Below are 17,378 nucleotides of genomic sequence, written 5' to 3' on the forward strand. Positions count from 1 at the left end.
CAGCCGTAATTGGGACATTGGCTCTCCCAGCAGGATGTGACAATACTGTAAAGGACAAATATCTGATAAAACTCCCACGCGTAACACTGTAAAAAGCTTTCACAACACTCAAGATTAGATTGAACAAGGCCTCAAATACATGACACTAATGCGAGCTGATGACTGAAAGTGTTTTTTTTTTGTGTAGGTTCATAAACAGTCATGGAAAATGGAAAAAAAAAATGGCATCAAAATTCAAAAGCGAAACCAGCTGCATCACTTTATGGAAGAATGTAGCTTGTAAAGATAAAAATGAACGCAGTATATTTCATGAAGGTGGTTAAAAAAAAAAAATGTAGAAAAATCTGAATGGGTGACTTGATTAAAATTGATCTAAAGGGCTGTGGAGTAAAATAAAAAGACGCTGGGAAACGTGAGAGAATCAGTGAGTATAGAGGGAGACTTCCTCCAGATGCTCAATCTATTGTTGTAGCAAGCATGGAAGGAATAGCAAAGGAATTCATGATGGTGTTGGGACGTTTGACTGTGAAAGAAAGGTCACACACACCCCCTCTCTCCCCTGTCCCCAGTACAACCACTGGAGCCCAGAATTTCTCACTTTACCAGCTGGTTTTGGGAGAACTGCATCTGCTGTGAAGCCTAATAAATATAGAGCAGTGATAGGAGTTTAAGGGCCATACCAAAGGCTGCAGGGTGAAGGGACCATTCCTATGTGACGCACATTTTAGCTCCTTAACTGCAAATATTGCATACTTTCATTTATGATTCAAGTACAGTTTTAGACACCAAGTTAATGCCAACATTCAGTACCACAGGTACCATCAGGGCTCGAGACTAACGGCGTCCCAACATCACGGGGACAATAGAAAAAGCGTCAGTAAACTCACTGTCGACGCATCCAGGGGACTCACCCTATTTTTTCCTTTTCCAAGTTTGTTGCCTAAACAGAAGGACATTTCTGTGCGTGAGTGTGTTTCTGAGCACCAGAGTCCCTTAAGAAAACCTCTCATTTTACTGCAGCAGGGTCTGACGGTCCGCTCCGTGTAGTCCTGGTTGTGGTTCTCCCGTGCCTCCATTCCCTAACCCGGGCCCAGCGATACGGCCTGGGCCTCCAGCAGTGTGGAGTCGGTGTTGGGCCCCAGAGCAGAGGGCAGAGGGTCGTGTCTAGAAGGTAACCAGCAAATTTCGAAAACTTGCAAAAACTTGCAAAAAACTCACGTGAGACTCGCTGCCCGACGACCTATCATGACCTTAACCATTCAAGCTCAATGCCTAACCTCAAGCATTCAAGGTCAATGCCTAAACTCAAGCATTCAAAGTCAATGCCAAACCTTAACTATTCGAGGTTAATGCCTAACCTTAACCATCTTGCAAGAGTTTCGCAACTTGCGTGTTACCTTCAAGCCATGACCCCGACAGAGCAGCGATGCAAAGCTCTGCTCCTGGCCGGAAGAGGAGCTCTCCACCTCCCGCTGGAGCTCCGACTGCAGGTCGTATGCGGCAGGGAAGCCGGATCTGGATCTGTCCGTGGCAAACTTGTCACTGCCGGAGAACCCGCTGGAGGTCTGAGCTGAAGATTTTGTCTAATTTCGCCGGAATCGGACCCAGTGGCATCAGTGACAAGCATTAAGAATAACTACATAGAAATAGCCAATCTTCTCGCGCTGATGGTCTTGTGTACTTATATAGATCATAAAGAGGCATCAGTATTAAATTGAGACTTTTTCATAACCAGTTAAAAGTTCCTCATAGTAAAGTTAAGTATTAAAAACAGTTTGGGACTTGATGTTCACTGTGGTGAAATGTTAAGCTGTTATGTAAAGTATACAGTAATACATAAATAATAAATGGGCTAAATTGAAACCACTGGTGCTTTAAATGCAGTTGAACCACTTGACCTGATGGCGCTTCATTTCTATTTTATGATGTACAATCAAATAAACACTCCTTGCTTATTGTGAACCTCCGGTGCTCTTACACATATGCACACTTACTCACACGTGCACACCCACACAGTCAAAGGACACACACACACACAAACGCACACAGTGCTTTTTGTTTCCACTGACGTCAGGCTCCTTCTCCTCGCCTACCTTCATTGTGGAGGTCCTCCCTCCGCTGGCCCGTCTCCCGCTTGATGGCCGACCTGCGGTAGACCACGTGCACACGCCCCTTCACTTCCACGTCCTGTTGGCCCTTCTCGAGGGGCTCGATGAAAAACTCCCCATTATCAGTCCGGATCAGACCTGCCTGGAAAAAGAGGGCTTAAAATTAGTGCGCTCCCTCCTCCTTCAAAAGGACGGTAATTCCACTGGAGCCAGTAATTATAGTGCGCCTGATCAATTGGACGATGCTTGAGAAGGGCAATGACGCAGGTAGACACAATTTGGGGCCCCTCACTAACAAGCGCTTCACCAAGATTTATTGACTGTCACCACGATTTCACACTGAACGAGATGATGAGTATTCAGCTGTACGTTTCTGTCTTATGTTTTTCGATTAATTCAAAGCTCCCAATGCCAAACTGTGATGTTCAAAGAATTCAAAGCCTGTGTTGAAGTTTAACAATTTACTTTTTTGTTTTAAAAGTACTCGCTCCCTCTCAAACTGACTCATGTGCTCCAATTCAATTAGCATTTTCTAAAAACTCCTTTCAACTACCCACTGAGAGCGTTAGGTGCACAATAAAGTTTGTGCACAAAGGGGCCTTAATCAAAACTCAATATTTCTTTGAGCAGTACTGAATTATGGGTTGAGAAAACATCGTTACGCCTGAATGTCAGCAATAAACGGTCGCTATAGGAAGAAAACCTTGCGCTTTCATTGAAAGGAACAGCTTTCATATTTACTGTTGATTTAAATGTCTAGAGTAATTCTGCTGTCCAGGAAAAATTGTGAAATTTCACCGTCGACATGACAAATACACCTCAATTCACTAGAAACGCAACAAACACTGTAGTTAAAATGTTGTTTTTTCCCATGATGGCATAATAGCACTTGGTTTGACACTTTAAATTGCATGGGACTGTGACAGCGTGATGGAGGAGCTTCATCTATTGGTGGACAACAAAGAAGATGTCTCGGACAGCACACACTGGAATCTGCCACATAACTGAGCGTCGACTCCTCCTCCTGTATCTTCCTTTTCAGCATCTGAGCTGAAGTGATAATGCAGAGTCTTGAATGGCACATAAGAGAGCACAGACATCTGCACACACTCATTTCCATAAAGTAAACATCCTCTGCTTCGGGCCTCCTTGTTGTATACCTAATGTGACTGAGGGTAAATATTTAGATGGACTGCACGGGGAAGCGAACATCCAGCTCTGCTCCGCTCGTACGGTTTCCACCGTGAAAGCTGTTTGGTGTAATTGTTATCATTAAAAATAATAATTTCCGTCATTTACCACACAACATCAATCTGCATTGATTCATTTCACTAACATGAGAGCTTTGAGTGCCAACTCGATGTGTTGTTTGCAGTCTTTTAGTGATTCTTAGAGCCAGACTGATGCCATTATTACTCAACTAATCAAGTCATTAATGACTAATTGTTTCTCTGAGTGCATGACAAATTCAATTATGTCTAAATTACCACACATTTTGCCCTTTATTCACTGCCATTTCTTTCTGCATTATCTGCAAAACACCTTTTGTTTGTCAAATAACTTTTTTATTGAGCAGCTATATTTCACACACAGTACATTTCACTGGCGCATTCAGGACTCATTTTCAAGGTTCTTACAATTGTGCATGTAGCGTTGGAGTCATTAGGAAATTAAATAAATGAATATCACAGAGGTGATATCTAAAAAATAATCTATTAAAGTTAAAAACATATCTAATTGCGATTAGACAAAATGAGTTGGCTACGAATTGGTCGATTAGCTCATCAGCTAGTTTGCTCATAAACCTACTGGGTGACACTGTGAACGATTTATTGTGTGGCAGGTGTTCACTGCTGCCTACTAAATTAAAGGAGAACTTTACAGTTTTGGTTCACTCTCACCACTCTCCTGGTGTTGTTTTCAGCCGCATGCAGGCAGCTGTTTTCAGCTCTAAGAGCCCACCTGCTCAGCACTTAACAGCAGACAGATTAAGCGACAAGCTGGTGAACACAGCAGGGCTCCAGAGTGCCACCAAGTTTTCATTCTTGTATGTCAAACTTTTCCCTTCAAGTTCTATAATTGTGTACATAAGTGAGAGTGCTGGAAGGTAATGTTCAACTCAATCTATAATTCGATGCATATAACATATCTCTCTGCTTTGTCATCTATGTTTGTAGAAGAATCCTCACCTTGGCTCGCTGTAAACAGCCTGGTATGTGCATTCAATATCGGCATTTGTATAAAGCTTCTACCTCCATCCATCATGCATCACTATTTATCCTTTTGCTGGGTCATGGGAGGACAGAGACTATGCCAGCACGCATTGGGCCGCAGGCGGGGTCCGCCTCGGACAGGTCACCAGTCTGGTGGACAAATGGTGTGACACCGCAGCAAAATTTGCTCACATCCATCCAGAGAATATTATTCCCTCATGTTTCCTGTCACGCACTCTACCGTGAGCTGTGTCCAATAAAGGCAAAATTGCACAAAAAGAAAAACAAAATGTCGAGTCAATAAGGGTAGATTCAGGGGTGGCAATTAATTGGATTTTAAATAACAACTTGTAAATGTTAATTAAGCAAGATTAAAGACCCAATGTGATCTAAATGTCACATCTTCTACTAATGAACCAAACAAATCTGTCGTTGACTCTTTTCTTCTTTGTGTTGCGATGTTGTTTCTATTAAGCGTAATAAGAACAAACTGGGCTTTCTGAATACACTGCACAGCGCAGTTCATTTTATTTCTCATAATCCTACTCCTTATGAAGAAAAAAAAGAGATCTATCCAGCCTATCATTATACTCATGAAGAAGGCACACCAACAAGACTTTGGCAAGGATGTGTGTATTTACAGCTGCAAAAAGAAATCTAAATACAGTGCAGTAAAGAGAACGAACCAAAAAACTCCTCTGCATGCTGTCACTCAGGACTAACAACACAAAACGGCTCGCATGTGACCGTAAGGGCAAAGAGGAGTGAAAGAATCTGTCCAGCCCCTGACCAGGAAATGCCAAGTAAGACATGCTCGAATACTTCCTCTGTGGTCTCTTATTTCAGCAGTGGGTGGAAAGAGAAGCCGGCTCTGTGAGGGGAGAGAGCAGCAGCATCTGGAAGGGCCTACAGACCAACCAAATGTAAACATGTGTACGCTGCATGGTGAAGTCTGGGCTTCGGGAGGGTGTACATTCGCTGTCAGAAGTGGGAAGGGGACACGAAGATATTGCATTTTCAGTTAATCTCTGTATTATTAATGGCTTTATCCCTCTGAAAGTTCAATTGAAATTAACTAATAAAGACCTGAAAACGATTCCAGCCTCAAAAATTTGAGGATTTGCTGCTATTCTCTGTTTCATATCACTGCAAATTGAATAACTTTGCGTGTTGGTCTGACAAAATAAGCATTTTGACGACATCACCTTGACCTCCGGGAACTTAAAGGAACTGTGTGTAGCATTTAGGGTCTGATCTATTGGCAGAATATACATAACTATGTTTTCTTTAGTGTATCATCACCTGAAAATAAGAGTCGTTGTGTTTTCGTTACCTTAGAATGAGCCGTTTATATCTACATACAGAGTGGGTCCTCTTTAAGGAGCCGGCCACCATGTTTCTACAGTAGCCCAGAACGGATAAATCAAACACTGGCTCTAGATATGGCCATTCACATTTTCACGTTGGCCACTGTGATTCTCCTACATGCTTTGCACATGCGAGAAGTTTTCCGTTGGTTGTAATCTGCAACCTCACGGCAAAATCCTACGCACTGCACCTTTAAACTGGTCTGTTTTTTTTGTTTTTTTTACTATTTTCTGGCATTTTATAGACTAAAAAGTTAATTGATTATTTAAAAATAGCATTTTTTTAGGTGAATTTTCAAATTAAAACATAAATAAAATAGATTTTCCCCAAAACATTGCACAGTGGGGTATTTTCAGCCCTGAGTAGTGTCTGCAGAGCTTCCTGTCAGGCTACATACAGCTCTAACAAGCACATGGATGTATAATATAACACCATTGTAAGAGAGACATCTGTAAAACTGTTGACAGGACACGTCCAATTGCAAACAAGGTCAATTATGACTCTTTCTATTCTGAAGTTTTGATCCATGGAGGTTTTTTTAAAACTTTCATCGAGCCGAGAAAAGTGACAACGAAACATTACTGCACATATTCAGTGGGCCGCACATCCCAGGATGAATTGTATAAACTTTGGTGATCCCTTGACTGTTTTCTATAGTACCATCATCAAGCCATTAACACTTTAATTTTTCTTTGTCAGATGAAACAGTGGACCTTGAGTCATAAATAACAAAAGTCCTCTCATCACACTGAACTGAGTTAAACAGATTTTTTGGAATTCAGTGTCAATAATTATCATGTGCAAATTACATGGTTAGGTTTTTTGTTGTCGTTGTTTTTTCAGATTTCACACTGTGATGCTAAAATACAGAGAGATACGCTTTGGAAAGGTCAAGAGAGGTTAAGAGATGTGCAGGTCATCAGGTTGCTTCATGTGATGCGAATGGGATTATTATGAGCCGCAGAGCTCAGTGGAGGATACAACTGACAGAAAAACACTCCGAGGCAGCGAGGCATCCAGCGCTGTCACTGACACCGCAAAAAAAAAGGCAAATATATCTAACCCTTAAGCTCACCAGCGCACTACATTCCACACATCCGTAAGAGCAACTTTGAAGGTGGATATTTACTGTATGTAATTTCAGACTTCTTTCTGCTGTGCAAACCAGCAGTTGGATTCTGTCACCTGCACAGTGCAGCGTGCACACCGAGGAGCAAATGAGGCGAGAGCTGGTGAAATCGTACCACTGCTGGAAACTTGTCTATTTCAAAGAAGTGTGTCTTGCATGAGTACGCTTACAGACAAGAACATAGCTTTGGTTTCAAAAGAGGGGATGTGGAGACATTTAAATTAATAGACGGGTTTCTTGTGCACAAACATTACTGGGTGTGTGAGCATTCAGGGAGAAAAACGCTGTAATCAACTTCGATTTTGCATTGTTTGTACATTTTTGTTGACTATACTACTAGACCCCTGCAGAGTCCGACCATATGACGTATTAATATGAGATTTATTTATTATTATCACCTGTTATGAAATCGTGAGGGAAGAGGAGCGGCTGCCCCGGTAGACTATCAGACGTCTTCCCCTTAATTGTACAACAATTTAAACCTGTAACGAAGTCTTGCATCACTTTTAAAGCTTCAGTTGGTAGAAATGGAGCAAATATGATTAAAAAAAGTTATTTTTATAAAGCGGTCACTATATCCTGATAGTAGTGCATGAGACAGATAATCTGAAAAAAATCATGTGCCTCTGTTTCCTCCGGTGCTCCTAATGGCATCTGCAAGATTTCACAGACCGGAGGAAAACAACCAATCAGAGCCGAGCTGGAGCCTGCCGTCTCTGAGCAGCTGTCAATCACTCGCGTACTCCGATCAAACGGTCAAACTAGGCAGCGCTGATCAAATATGAATTAATATTCTGTTACTGTAATGCCTATTTCTCTCCTCAAATGTTTTCAGAAACATCTTGTAGTGTACTGTTTAGCTGTAAAATGAGAAACTTTGTGCCCCAGCAGCCATGTTGAGATCAGTTGAAGAAATACCAAGCACCGCCCACCAGCCAGAGCACAGCCAATAGGAGCGCTCTCTCTCTGAAATGACCTGTGATTGGCCAAAGTCTCCCTTCATGGGCTAGATTTTCTAAAGCCTGAAAACAGAGTCATGAGGACGTGCAGAAGTCTAGTTTTCTCTCAGAACACTTTAATTACAATATGCTGAAAAGTTATTATGGCATTTTTGCCCAATGATGCCAAAAATGTCTGCCTACTGAAGCTTTAAGTTTTAAGGCATAGTCGGTAAATATATATAAATATTTCCTCAGAGCGTGGGTCCATCACCCTGTTGTTGATCAGTACATTTTTATCGATCTGTGGAGAATGACAGCTCGCAATGACCCCCCCGCTGCTTTGCTAGCGCTGTGTCACGAGAATGCTTTTACCCAGCAGGCCTGGATCCATAATCTTCTGTTTTTAGCAAAGGCGTGTGATCCCCCTGGAGTATTAAACATTTTCAGTTCATCTTTTCTGCAGTTGGTGCTGTTTACTGCTCAAACAACTCCTTGTCATCTCTGAGCTTGGAGCTTGGCTGTGCTAGACATGTCGTGCTTTCTGCCCCCTAGGAACCCTTCTATTGAGCAAATAACAAATTAACCTACTGTATAATTGGTTATTATATTTTCCATAACTTGTTCAGAGACTTGAGTAAGAAAATCAACGTGAAACTATGAAAGTGAGGGAGACAAACCTCTTTACAACTCCAACTATAGACAGACACTGTCACAACATACCGCTAGAATTAATTTGTTGTAATCTAACGGAGATATCCCTTGAGGTGCATTAACGACTAACGCAATATAGAAATGGAACAAGTGCCTCAGGCCACGCTTGAGCTGCAACGTGCAAGGAAATCAAAGTCCAGCCGTCATTCCAGGGGCTTAACCTGTAATTTGTGGCAGATTGTTTAGAAACATGTAATTTCGGTCCCAGGCACGCTCTTTGTTGATCCAGAAGCGAGACGCCGAGAGGGAGAGAGTAAAGAGCTAATCCACTGTCAACCACCAAGATCAAGGTATGCACACTAATTTCCCCCGAGGTCACAGAGTTTAAGTGTGTGAATTGTAGTCACAAAATCCTTAACCAATGTGACCTGTAGCGAATATTTGGTAGGATACCCGGCGGCGGCGGACATGCTGGTGATGTTGGATAAAAGCTTTTGTGGTAAAACCAGGAGGATCAATAAGCCGGAGAGTAAATCATGGCTGAGTGGTCCTGGACTCGGGTTTGAAATAATCGTATGAGACAGCTTGTGGGAGGAGAGGATTATGACTTGATTCCTTTTTATCAGCTTCCACATCTCACCGTGCGGGGCTGCAAAGGCCAAGCATGGCTGGTGATCACGGCGAGGATTATCAAGAGAAAATTGGGCTCCTAATCACCAACACTCATCTGCATGACACTGATATCAAAGAGCAGAAAATTATAATAATTTAGCCATTAAGGGGAGCGCTTAATTGAAGTAGAAGATTAAGAGGCGGCTGAGAGCAGCTAATTGTGATTTCAAAAAGAAGCTTGTCATTTTAAGAGGATAAATACTACTATTAATATCATTACTGGTGTCTATTATTATTATTAGGAGGAGTAGACGTATATGTACTGTTGTAGCAGCAGTATGAGTACTAGTAGTAGCAGAAGTAGTTGTCATAGCAATAGTAGTAGAAGCATACATCGTAGTTTGGTTGTAGAAGAAGTGGTATTATAAATAGAAGTAGAAGTAACAGTAGTAGCTATAGTAGTAGAAGAAGAAGTAGTATTAGTAGTAATAATGTTTAGAAGTAGTGGTCATAGGAGATGTAGTGATAGTAGTAGTAGTAGAAGAAGAAGAAGAAGAAGAAGTAGTAGGAGTATACAAGCAGTATCAGAGGTAAGTAGTAGTAATAGTGGTGGTGGTAGTAGAAGTAGTAGCAGTGGTAGTAGAAAAATAAGAAATTGTAGTAGTAGTAGTAGTAGTAGTAGTAGTGGTAGTAGCCATATTAGCAGTAGTAATAGTAGTAGTAATAGTAGTAGAAGAAAAATAAGTATGTGTAGTAGTAGCAGTAGAAATATGAATTGTAGCAATAGTAGTAGATGAGGTATTTGTAGTAGTAGTAGTATCAAAGGTAAGTAATAGAAGATGTAGTTGTTGTAGTTGTGGTAGTAGCAGTTTTCATATAGAAGTATTAATAGTAGTAGTTGTAGTTGTGGTAGTAGCAGTTTTCATATAGAAGTAGTAGTAGTAGCAGTAGTAGTGGTAGTAGTGGTAGTAGGACTAGTAGCAGTAGCAGCAGAATAAGTAGTAGTTTTAGTGGTGGTAGTAGCAGTATAAGTAATGGTAGTAGTAGTAGTAGTAGAAGAGGTAGTTGTAGTAGCTGCAGTGGTACTAGGACCAGTAACAGTAGCAGTAGCAGCAGAAGAAGTAATAGTTTTAGTGGTGGTATAGCAGTATAAGTAGCAGTAGTAGTATTAGTAGCATATAGCGTATATTATTATGTAATATTGAATTGATGTGTGTTCCATCAGTTTCAAAACTTACATTAATTTGTTATTTATTGATGTGATTGTCGTTATAGTGACATTCACTGGTGTCTGTGATCTGTGTGTGTGTGTTTGTGTGTGTAGGTATGCGTGTCCTGTATTCCAGTGTGTATTAGAATGAGCACACACACACACACACACACACAAACACATGTTTGCCGCAAATAGGGATTGGACTGCGAGAAAATAAATCACATTGCTGGCTGAGATGTCGGGCTTCCACTGATGGAGCTCTTAATTTAGTGCCTTTACGTCGGTGCCAGCAGAGTACTGGAACACCGGAGGATACTGGAATACTGGACTGGGACCAGCGGCCCTGTGCAGCATTCCTGCAAACATGCATGAATAGAACAATTTATGCAAGCATTTTCCATCTCCAATGGATGGAAAACTGCCCCACCAACCCCCCCCCCCAAAAAAAGTCAGCCTGTTGCTAGGTGGCTCTCTCTCTTTTTAACTGATGGGACACAGAAATAGCGCTCTTCCGACTGCACTCGTGTTTCCATCACACATGTAACTCAATCAGCCCCGTCATCTGCGCTAATACCCAACACATGAGCAGCGCCGGTATAATCATAGCCATCACTCATCGCTCCACAACAATAGCTCGTCTGCAGCTGTTGCCATCTAGCAGGAGTTACAGTCGGAGGTGGAGATAGATATCGCAGACGCCGACACGTTGGTCAAACATATTCAAATGAAACTGAAAGAGTCATGTTGCGTTCACGTTATCTGCAACCTCAGCTGACAGTCTGGTAGTGCTGCGAGGCCAAATATATCCAGAAGATATCAGACTTATTTGCAGCGTTACTGTATGAACGTCTTATCTGTCATGAGCTTGGAATGCCATAAATATTACGCCTCCGGGCACATGGCAGGAGACCAAGTTAACGTAATCTGTTACTGGTGAGTCATCTCCGTGAGAGCGGCCTCGCTGCAGACAACACGCTGATAGCAAAGTTTATCGCGGAAATTCAGTCGTATTGAAGTAATGAAATAAACGGAAAAACGCAATGTTAGGAGTCTTGATGACTGCTGCTGCGTTCTTCAAGTCTGAGCACTTAGTTTCCTGGAATGCACATGCTCGAACTGTGATATACATCTGCTCCGATACAGCGTGTGTGTGTTCTCTATAAGGGGAAACATCAAACATACTTTTGAAGATGGGGTGCTGGTGGTACTTAAAGACAGTGTATCTAAGAGATTTGACCCGCATGCGGTGACCTCCGCGCATGACTCGCGCTCTTCCTACCTCCAAACTCGCTCCTTTCATCAGACATCTCCTCCATGTCCTTCAACATCAAGCAGACACATCAGACTAAATAAATTGCCGGCAAACTGTCTGTTCACCTTCAAATGCCTCCCGAACGCCCCTGCGTGCGCAGACAGGTCTGTGTTTAGGTTGGCTTTGATGCAAGGAAACACATGGACGATATTGTTAAGAGTCTGACTATAGAGCCAAATCACAAACAAAAAACATCTTTTCCCAAGTGCACTGAGTGGTTTATCGAGCTAAGCAGATAGTTTTGCTTGCCCGGTCCGAGACTTCTGCCGCCACCACAGAGGTGAACGCGCAACATGTCGTGATGCTCAAAAGTTTATGATTTGACATTAGAAAGAGCACAATGTCCCACAAACTGCATAACACACAGACCTCAATATCAGCAATATTAATCTGGAAAATAGTTTCTACTGAAGGTAAGAAGTAATGTGATTTGGAACGGATCTTTTTACATCAATTAATATCACACAACCCTGTCAAAATTTAAAGGGATAGTTGGGGTGTTTTTACCTGTATTACCTACAGTAGATGACCATTGGCACACATCCAGTTTGGAGAAGCAGACAAGAGTTACTGCACGGAAGAAAAGCAATGTACTGCTGTGGACGGGGGCGGCAGCAAAACATATTTTAGCTACCTAAAAGAAAGACTCACCTAAAGAAAATCAATATCAGTTTACGTGTACGCCATATTTCGAATATTTTTGCTGGTTTACCTTGCTGTGAGACAGCTATGTTTCAGACGGGGAACTGAAACCGTTATCTGTGATCTCGCCAAAGCAACCAAAACGTATTTTTACCACGCAGAATACAGGAGTTGCTGGTGGCGGCTTTAGCGAGAGCATAGATGGATACAACAGCTTTAGTTCCCCGTCGGAAAGAGCTGTCTGACGGCAAGGTAAATCTGTGAAATACACTTAAACTGATATTGATTTGTTTTAGATGGGCCTTTCTTTTAGGTGGCTAAAATCCGTTTTGCTGCCGGCCCCGTCCACAGCAGTACATTGCTTTGCTTCCATGCGGTAACTCCTGCCTGTTTCTCCAAACTGGTGGCGTGCCGACCGTCATCTACTGTAGGTAATACACTGACTATGGATAAGTGCCTCATACAACCCCACTTCAAAACACTTAAACTATCCCTTTAAGGCTCTAACAGGAGACACAACACAGTGAGCGCCATAACAGGAAGCAAATCTCCATATCAGATTGCATGTGCTTCAGGGGAAGACCATACCTCATATTATCCACAAATGTATAGAAAATGATCTCAGACTTCATCTAAAGTACAAATTTATTGAGACTCTTGTCTACATCATGATGTTTTTGCCACTTCTTGTCACTCCAATATGCCAAATTAACAGTGAAGAATGAGGTGTTTGGTGTCTTTTTCTGGGAAAAACATTCTTTCAGATCTGCTGTTGTTACCTTTTTCACCACAAATTAGAACTCTGAATCTAGCATGATTGATTACTTTCGGCATGATTTTTGACGCAAACAAGTGCCGGAAAAAACAATAATGGATGCTTCAAGTCATCCAAGATCCATTATTGTAGCTGAATAAAGTCAAGGCACAGTATTTTTAACCCTTGCACGACCCTTTCTGCATGTTTTGGCTTCATCCATCTTTATATACAGTCTCTCTCTGTCGGAAACTGGTGGTTACAGTTACTCTGACATCATATGAATGTGCCTTTAATAACAAAAGTGTTGCCTCATGGGAGCTGTAGTTGTTTAATTCTAACAAGATACCATGTCTTTTATCACTTTTAGCACAGAAGCTGGCAGAACAGAAGCTAACACAAGACTGGTGCTGGACTTTAATAATATCTCCTATCTCATAAATTGTAAACCGTTATTGCTTTCTATGATAAAAAAATCAAAGATCACTGTGATAAAGATCTTTTGTGCGCTTAGGTTTGTAACACACAATGCATAAAAAGCTTTCATATCGCACTCGTAGGTGAATACAGCATTGTGCCGCGTTTTGCCTCGATTCCCAGAGGGGCACACACAGTCGCCTTTCAGGAAATTACTTTGTGATTAGAGAACACAGCATGGCATTGTCCACACACCACTCTCTGTTATTACATTAAGAAAGAAGAAATGACTGTTAGATTGATTTCTCTCAGCTTTCTCAGATTCAGCACAGTTTGTTGTGTTAATATAGGGAAACTATGAGAGCGAGAAAATAGAGCGATGACGACAAACAATACAAGCGTTAAGAGACATCCATTGTTTCTTTGTGTTGTGCTGATGCAACACCAACAGCTCAACTGTCCTGACAAATGCATCAAAGCCGCTTGTGTAAGTTCTAACCGCCAACAAAAGGCTTCAATCAAAGACTTATGTTTTTCTCACTTGAGGTGTCAGAGTGTGTGATAATGTAGAAAAGGACTCATAACTGAAAGTGTGTGTGTTTTTGTCTCCTCCTCTGGCTCTCGCTCCGGGGTCAGAGGGTTATCTTCCCTCCCATTCCACTCTTGTCATTTTCTACCAGAACAATACGGAGAGTCGACTTAGAAAAACTAAGGAGTAGCCTCGCTTCGGTCAACCCGCCAATTCATGTGTCACATGCGCATTTGAGATTTCACTCCAATTTGCTTGACTGCAAACATATGCATTAGTGGCTCACCTCCCAACGGCTCTGCCCTATCACCGCAGCGACACAGTGTGAAAGGCAGCGATGAAAAGACTACAAATAGATTTGGCGGTGATGAAGGAGAAACACAAAGCTCTGGAAGAAGTCATCATTTTGACAATCATTTTGAATTGACTTCACCTTCTGCTAAATACAGAGCTTTTAAGGCATGAAATGAGAAATGTGAAAGGGTGATGAACACACAGGGAATTATCACCAGACTGCAGTTCCCCTCAGCTTTAGAGAGCGCTTTAGCACCTTTCAGCTCATTGTTTTGGTTTTACAGCCTACAACTTTATGGTTTTAGAACCATTAGACTCGTCGTCCATCTTTATATACAGTCTATGGTTCCAACCAAACTTTAGCGACAACCTGTTGAACACAATGTAGCATTAAGCAACTAAAGAGCCAGATATGTTTCTCAGGGGTTGGTGGGGACCAAAAACAGAGTTAACTGGCGTAAAGTGGGGGGGTCAATGGCCCCTTCCCCACTTCCTACCCCCCATACTTCCGGCGCCCTTGATCGGACCACACCAATCTTCAAACTCTGCCTTAATTTTGATCCTTACTACACACCTGTAATGTTTCGTGATTGCAACTTGCATGGTTGTGACAAAAATCTGTCCACAGACGGACAGACAAAAATAAACACCTGGCAGAGTATTCAAAACCACATCTGTGGTATTTCCCGCTACAGTTGGTGCCTCCAGGAGCACATTTTGCCATGATGACACACACACACAAACCCACAAGGTCGCAGCTGGTAATGATGGCTAACATTGCCATTGATGTCAATGTTGTGTTGACAGCTTGTTGCACTGCCCCCAAGTGGGTAAAACATTGATTGGTGCAGGTTTAAGTAGCAAAACGACACCTTTCTATGTCTAAATGCACGCTATGCATCAGCCAATATCTGTAATCAGCCAAAGATTACTTGTTAGAGACAGAAATATGAAAGGATTGAGATTTGCTGACCATATAATGGGTTCATAATCAATATCCCAAACCTACTGCTCCTGTCTCTATACTCATGCACAACCTTTCGAGGACTCTCTCAGTAAAGAACCAAATTTCAAACTTAGAGCCTACGTAGGCGTGAATGTCTGATGCTTTAAAGACACAGTAGATTTCAGATGAAATATTGTTTTAATGCATATCTTATGTGAGAACGTGATGCACATGCAAGCTTAGGTCAGATGTGAAGGACTTTTCTGAAGATGAATGCCAACCCACAGCACTCCACATTCACCTTGACATTGTGCCAAAGAAGGACAAGCATCTTTTTTTCTCCCAGCAACAACCCCTCTCCATCAGGACTAATATTTCAAGTATGCATTGACTTACCAGTCCGTCACAGTTGCTGATAGCCACAGAGGCCTCCGGCATGTCGCTCACGTCTCCAGTGAAAACACAGTCCCCGTGGATACGCTCCTTGGCCTTCTCCACAAAGTCCTCCTGCCATTCCACGAAAGCCCCCGGGGCCACCAGCCTCCTGTTGGCCCTCAGGCGGAGGTGCAGCTCCTTCCCAAACACAGTGACGTTGAAAAACAAGTGCTGCGACGAGGCCGGGGTGACCGGGGGCATCTCGGGGGCACCGCGGGCCACCCTTCGTCTGCTGCCAAAGGCTGAGGCGGCACTGGCACCAGCATCAGCAGCAGCAGCAGTATCAGCATCAGCACCTTTACTTCCACTTCCAGCAGAGACCACATGAGAAATGTAGCGTCCTCGGGAGTCTGTGCTGAATGGCACTATAAGACCATATTCACTTAACTTTCCAGAGAGTTTTTCTGATGGGACAGATAGTGTCAAGTGAGAATCACATTCACAGGGGCTTATGGAATAAAGTGTATAAAGCAAATGCATGATTATTTCATAGAGGACAGAACTTATTTCATACATATTATAGTATAAAAGCATAAAAAGGTAGCTCAGAATTCTCTTTATGAAGTAAAAAGGGAAATTAAAGGGAATTCAGCACACTCAACACACTGTATTGCCTTCATCCAGACTTATGGATGTGGATTTATCAATAAAAATAAGTCATTTTGCATCATTATTCCTCCATATTTTTGACTTTTTAGAGTGCATTTCTGTACACAGTGCAAAAAAAAAACAAAAAAACAAAGTAAATGCATAACTCACCATGCGTTTCTGCAGCGAACACATGATCCAAAAAGACATGACTGAGTGAAAAAAAGCACATGAATAAATACATACAATCCATAGCGAGGGCTATAGTGTGAGAGCTGCCACTTCAGCGCTGGAGTTTTCCTTTCTCTCTTGTAAACTTTTTGAGTCCTTCCTCCTCCTGAAGAAGAAGAAAAAAAAAAAAAAAAAAAAAAAAGAGAGAAGCACAAATGCAGAGAGAGAAAAGTCCTCTCAGAGTTGATCTGCAGCAGCGAAGCAGCCGGGCATTTCTGAGCCTCTTTAGACGCTAAAAGTGACGCGTAAAATGCACAAGTTGTTTCCAATCTTTTGGCCTGTGCTGAACTGCATAGACCGAGACTGCCCCATCCATTTAGGGAGCTTAAAGGGGGGGATATCTGGGGTGCTGATGACGACAACTCTCCGGTACAAAACCGGGACGGTTTGAAGAGGTAGCCCACTTTTCTTTTTCTTTTTTTCTTCCTTCTTCGTCCCTTTCCCTTCCTCAGATAACTTTTCTTTTTTTTTTTTTTCTTTCTTTTTTTTTTTTAAGTTAACGCCTTAATGCACGCCTACACGTTGAGAAAAAGATGAGATAAAGTGTGCAGAGACAGAGTGTCCCCGGGTTGTGAAACATCTGCGGTCCAGTCGAGCACCATGAACGCACCAATGCTGGGACTCTCTCTCAACTTGGAGCTGCTCTACCAGCCAACAGTGGGAGCGCCTTCTCTCCACTAGTAGACACACACTCACATTATTTAGCCTGCTTTTTCCAACTCAACAAAAAAAAACAAAAAAACTGGAGACGTTATATCATCATGTCCACCTCCACTGCTAATATATTCACTCTTAAAAATATATGTTTCCTTCTTAAAAAAAAAAGGTTGCCAGATAATATATGGTAATATTTCTTATATATGTTTGCATTAGTCCACAAAACACATGCCAGTGATAACACATGGTGATAAATCAGGGATGGCAGAGGTCAAAACTTTCCCAATGCACAGGCTTGGAAGAAGAAAAGTGGGACTTTTTGACTTGGTTTGGAGAGA

General features: G+C 42.1%; 1 protein-coding gene across 3 annotated transcripts in view; it reads right to left on the reverse strand.

The window, feature by feature from the left end:
• The window catches only part of LOC119479449 (A disintegrin and metalloproteinase with thrombospondin motifs 14), a 54,255-nt gene extending 37,259 nt beyond the window's left edge, over positions 1 to 16,996 (reverse strand). For all 3 annotated transcript variants that reach the window (XR_005204687.1, XM_037755041.1, XM_037755040.1), the window contains exons 1-3: positions 16,324 to 16,996; positions 15,526 to 15,968; positions 2,094 to 2,250 (exon numbers count right to left, since the gene is read on the reverse strand). Coding sequence is in view for 2 of the 3 variants with exons in the window: in XM_037755041.1 (XP_037610969.1) it covers positions 2,094 to 2,250; positions 15,526 to 15,968; positions 16,324 to 16,405 (682 nt within the window). In the remaining variant the exon portion in view is untranslated. The remainder of the gene's footprint in view (positions 1 to 2,093; positions 2,251 to 15,525; positions 15,969 to 16,323) is intronic.
• Between the last annotated feature and the right edge of the window lie 382 nt (positions 16,997 to 17,378).

This window comes from Sebastes umbrosus, chromosome 20, assembly GCF_015220745.1.
Source record: "Sebastes umbrosus isolate fSebUmb1 chromosome 20, fSebUmb1.pri, whole genome shotgun sequence".
NCBI lineage: Eukaryota > Metazoa > Chordata > Actinopteri > Perciformes > Sebastidae > Sebastes > Sebastes umbrosus.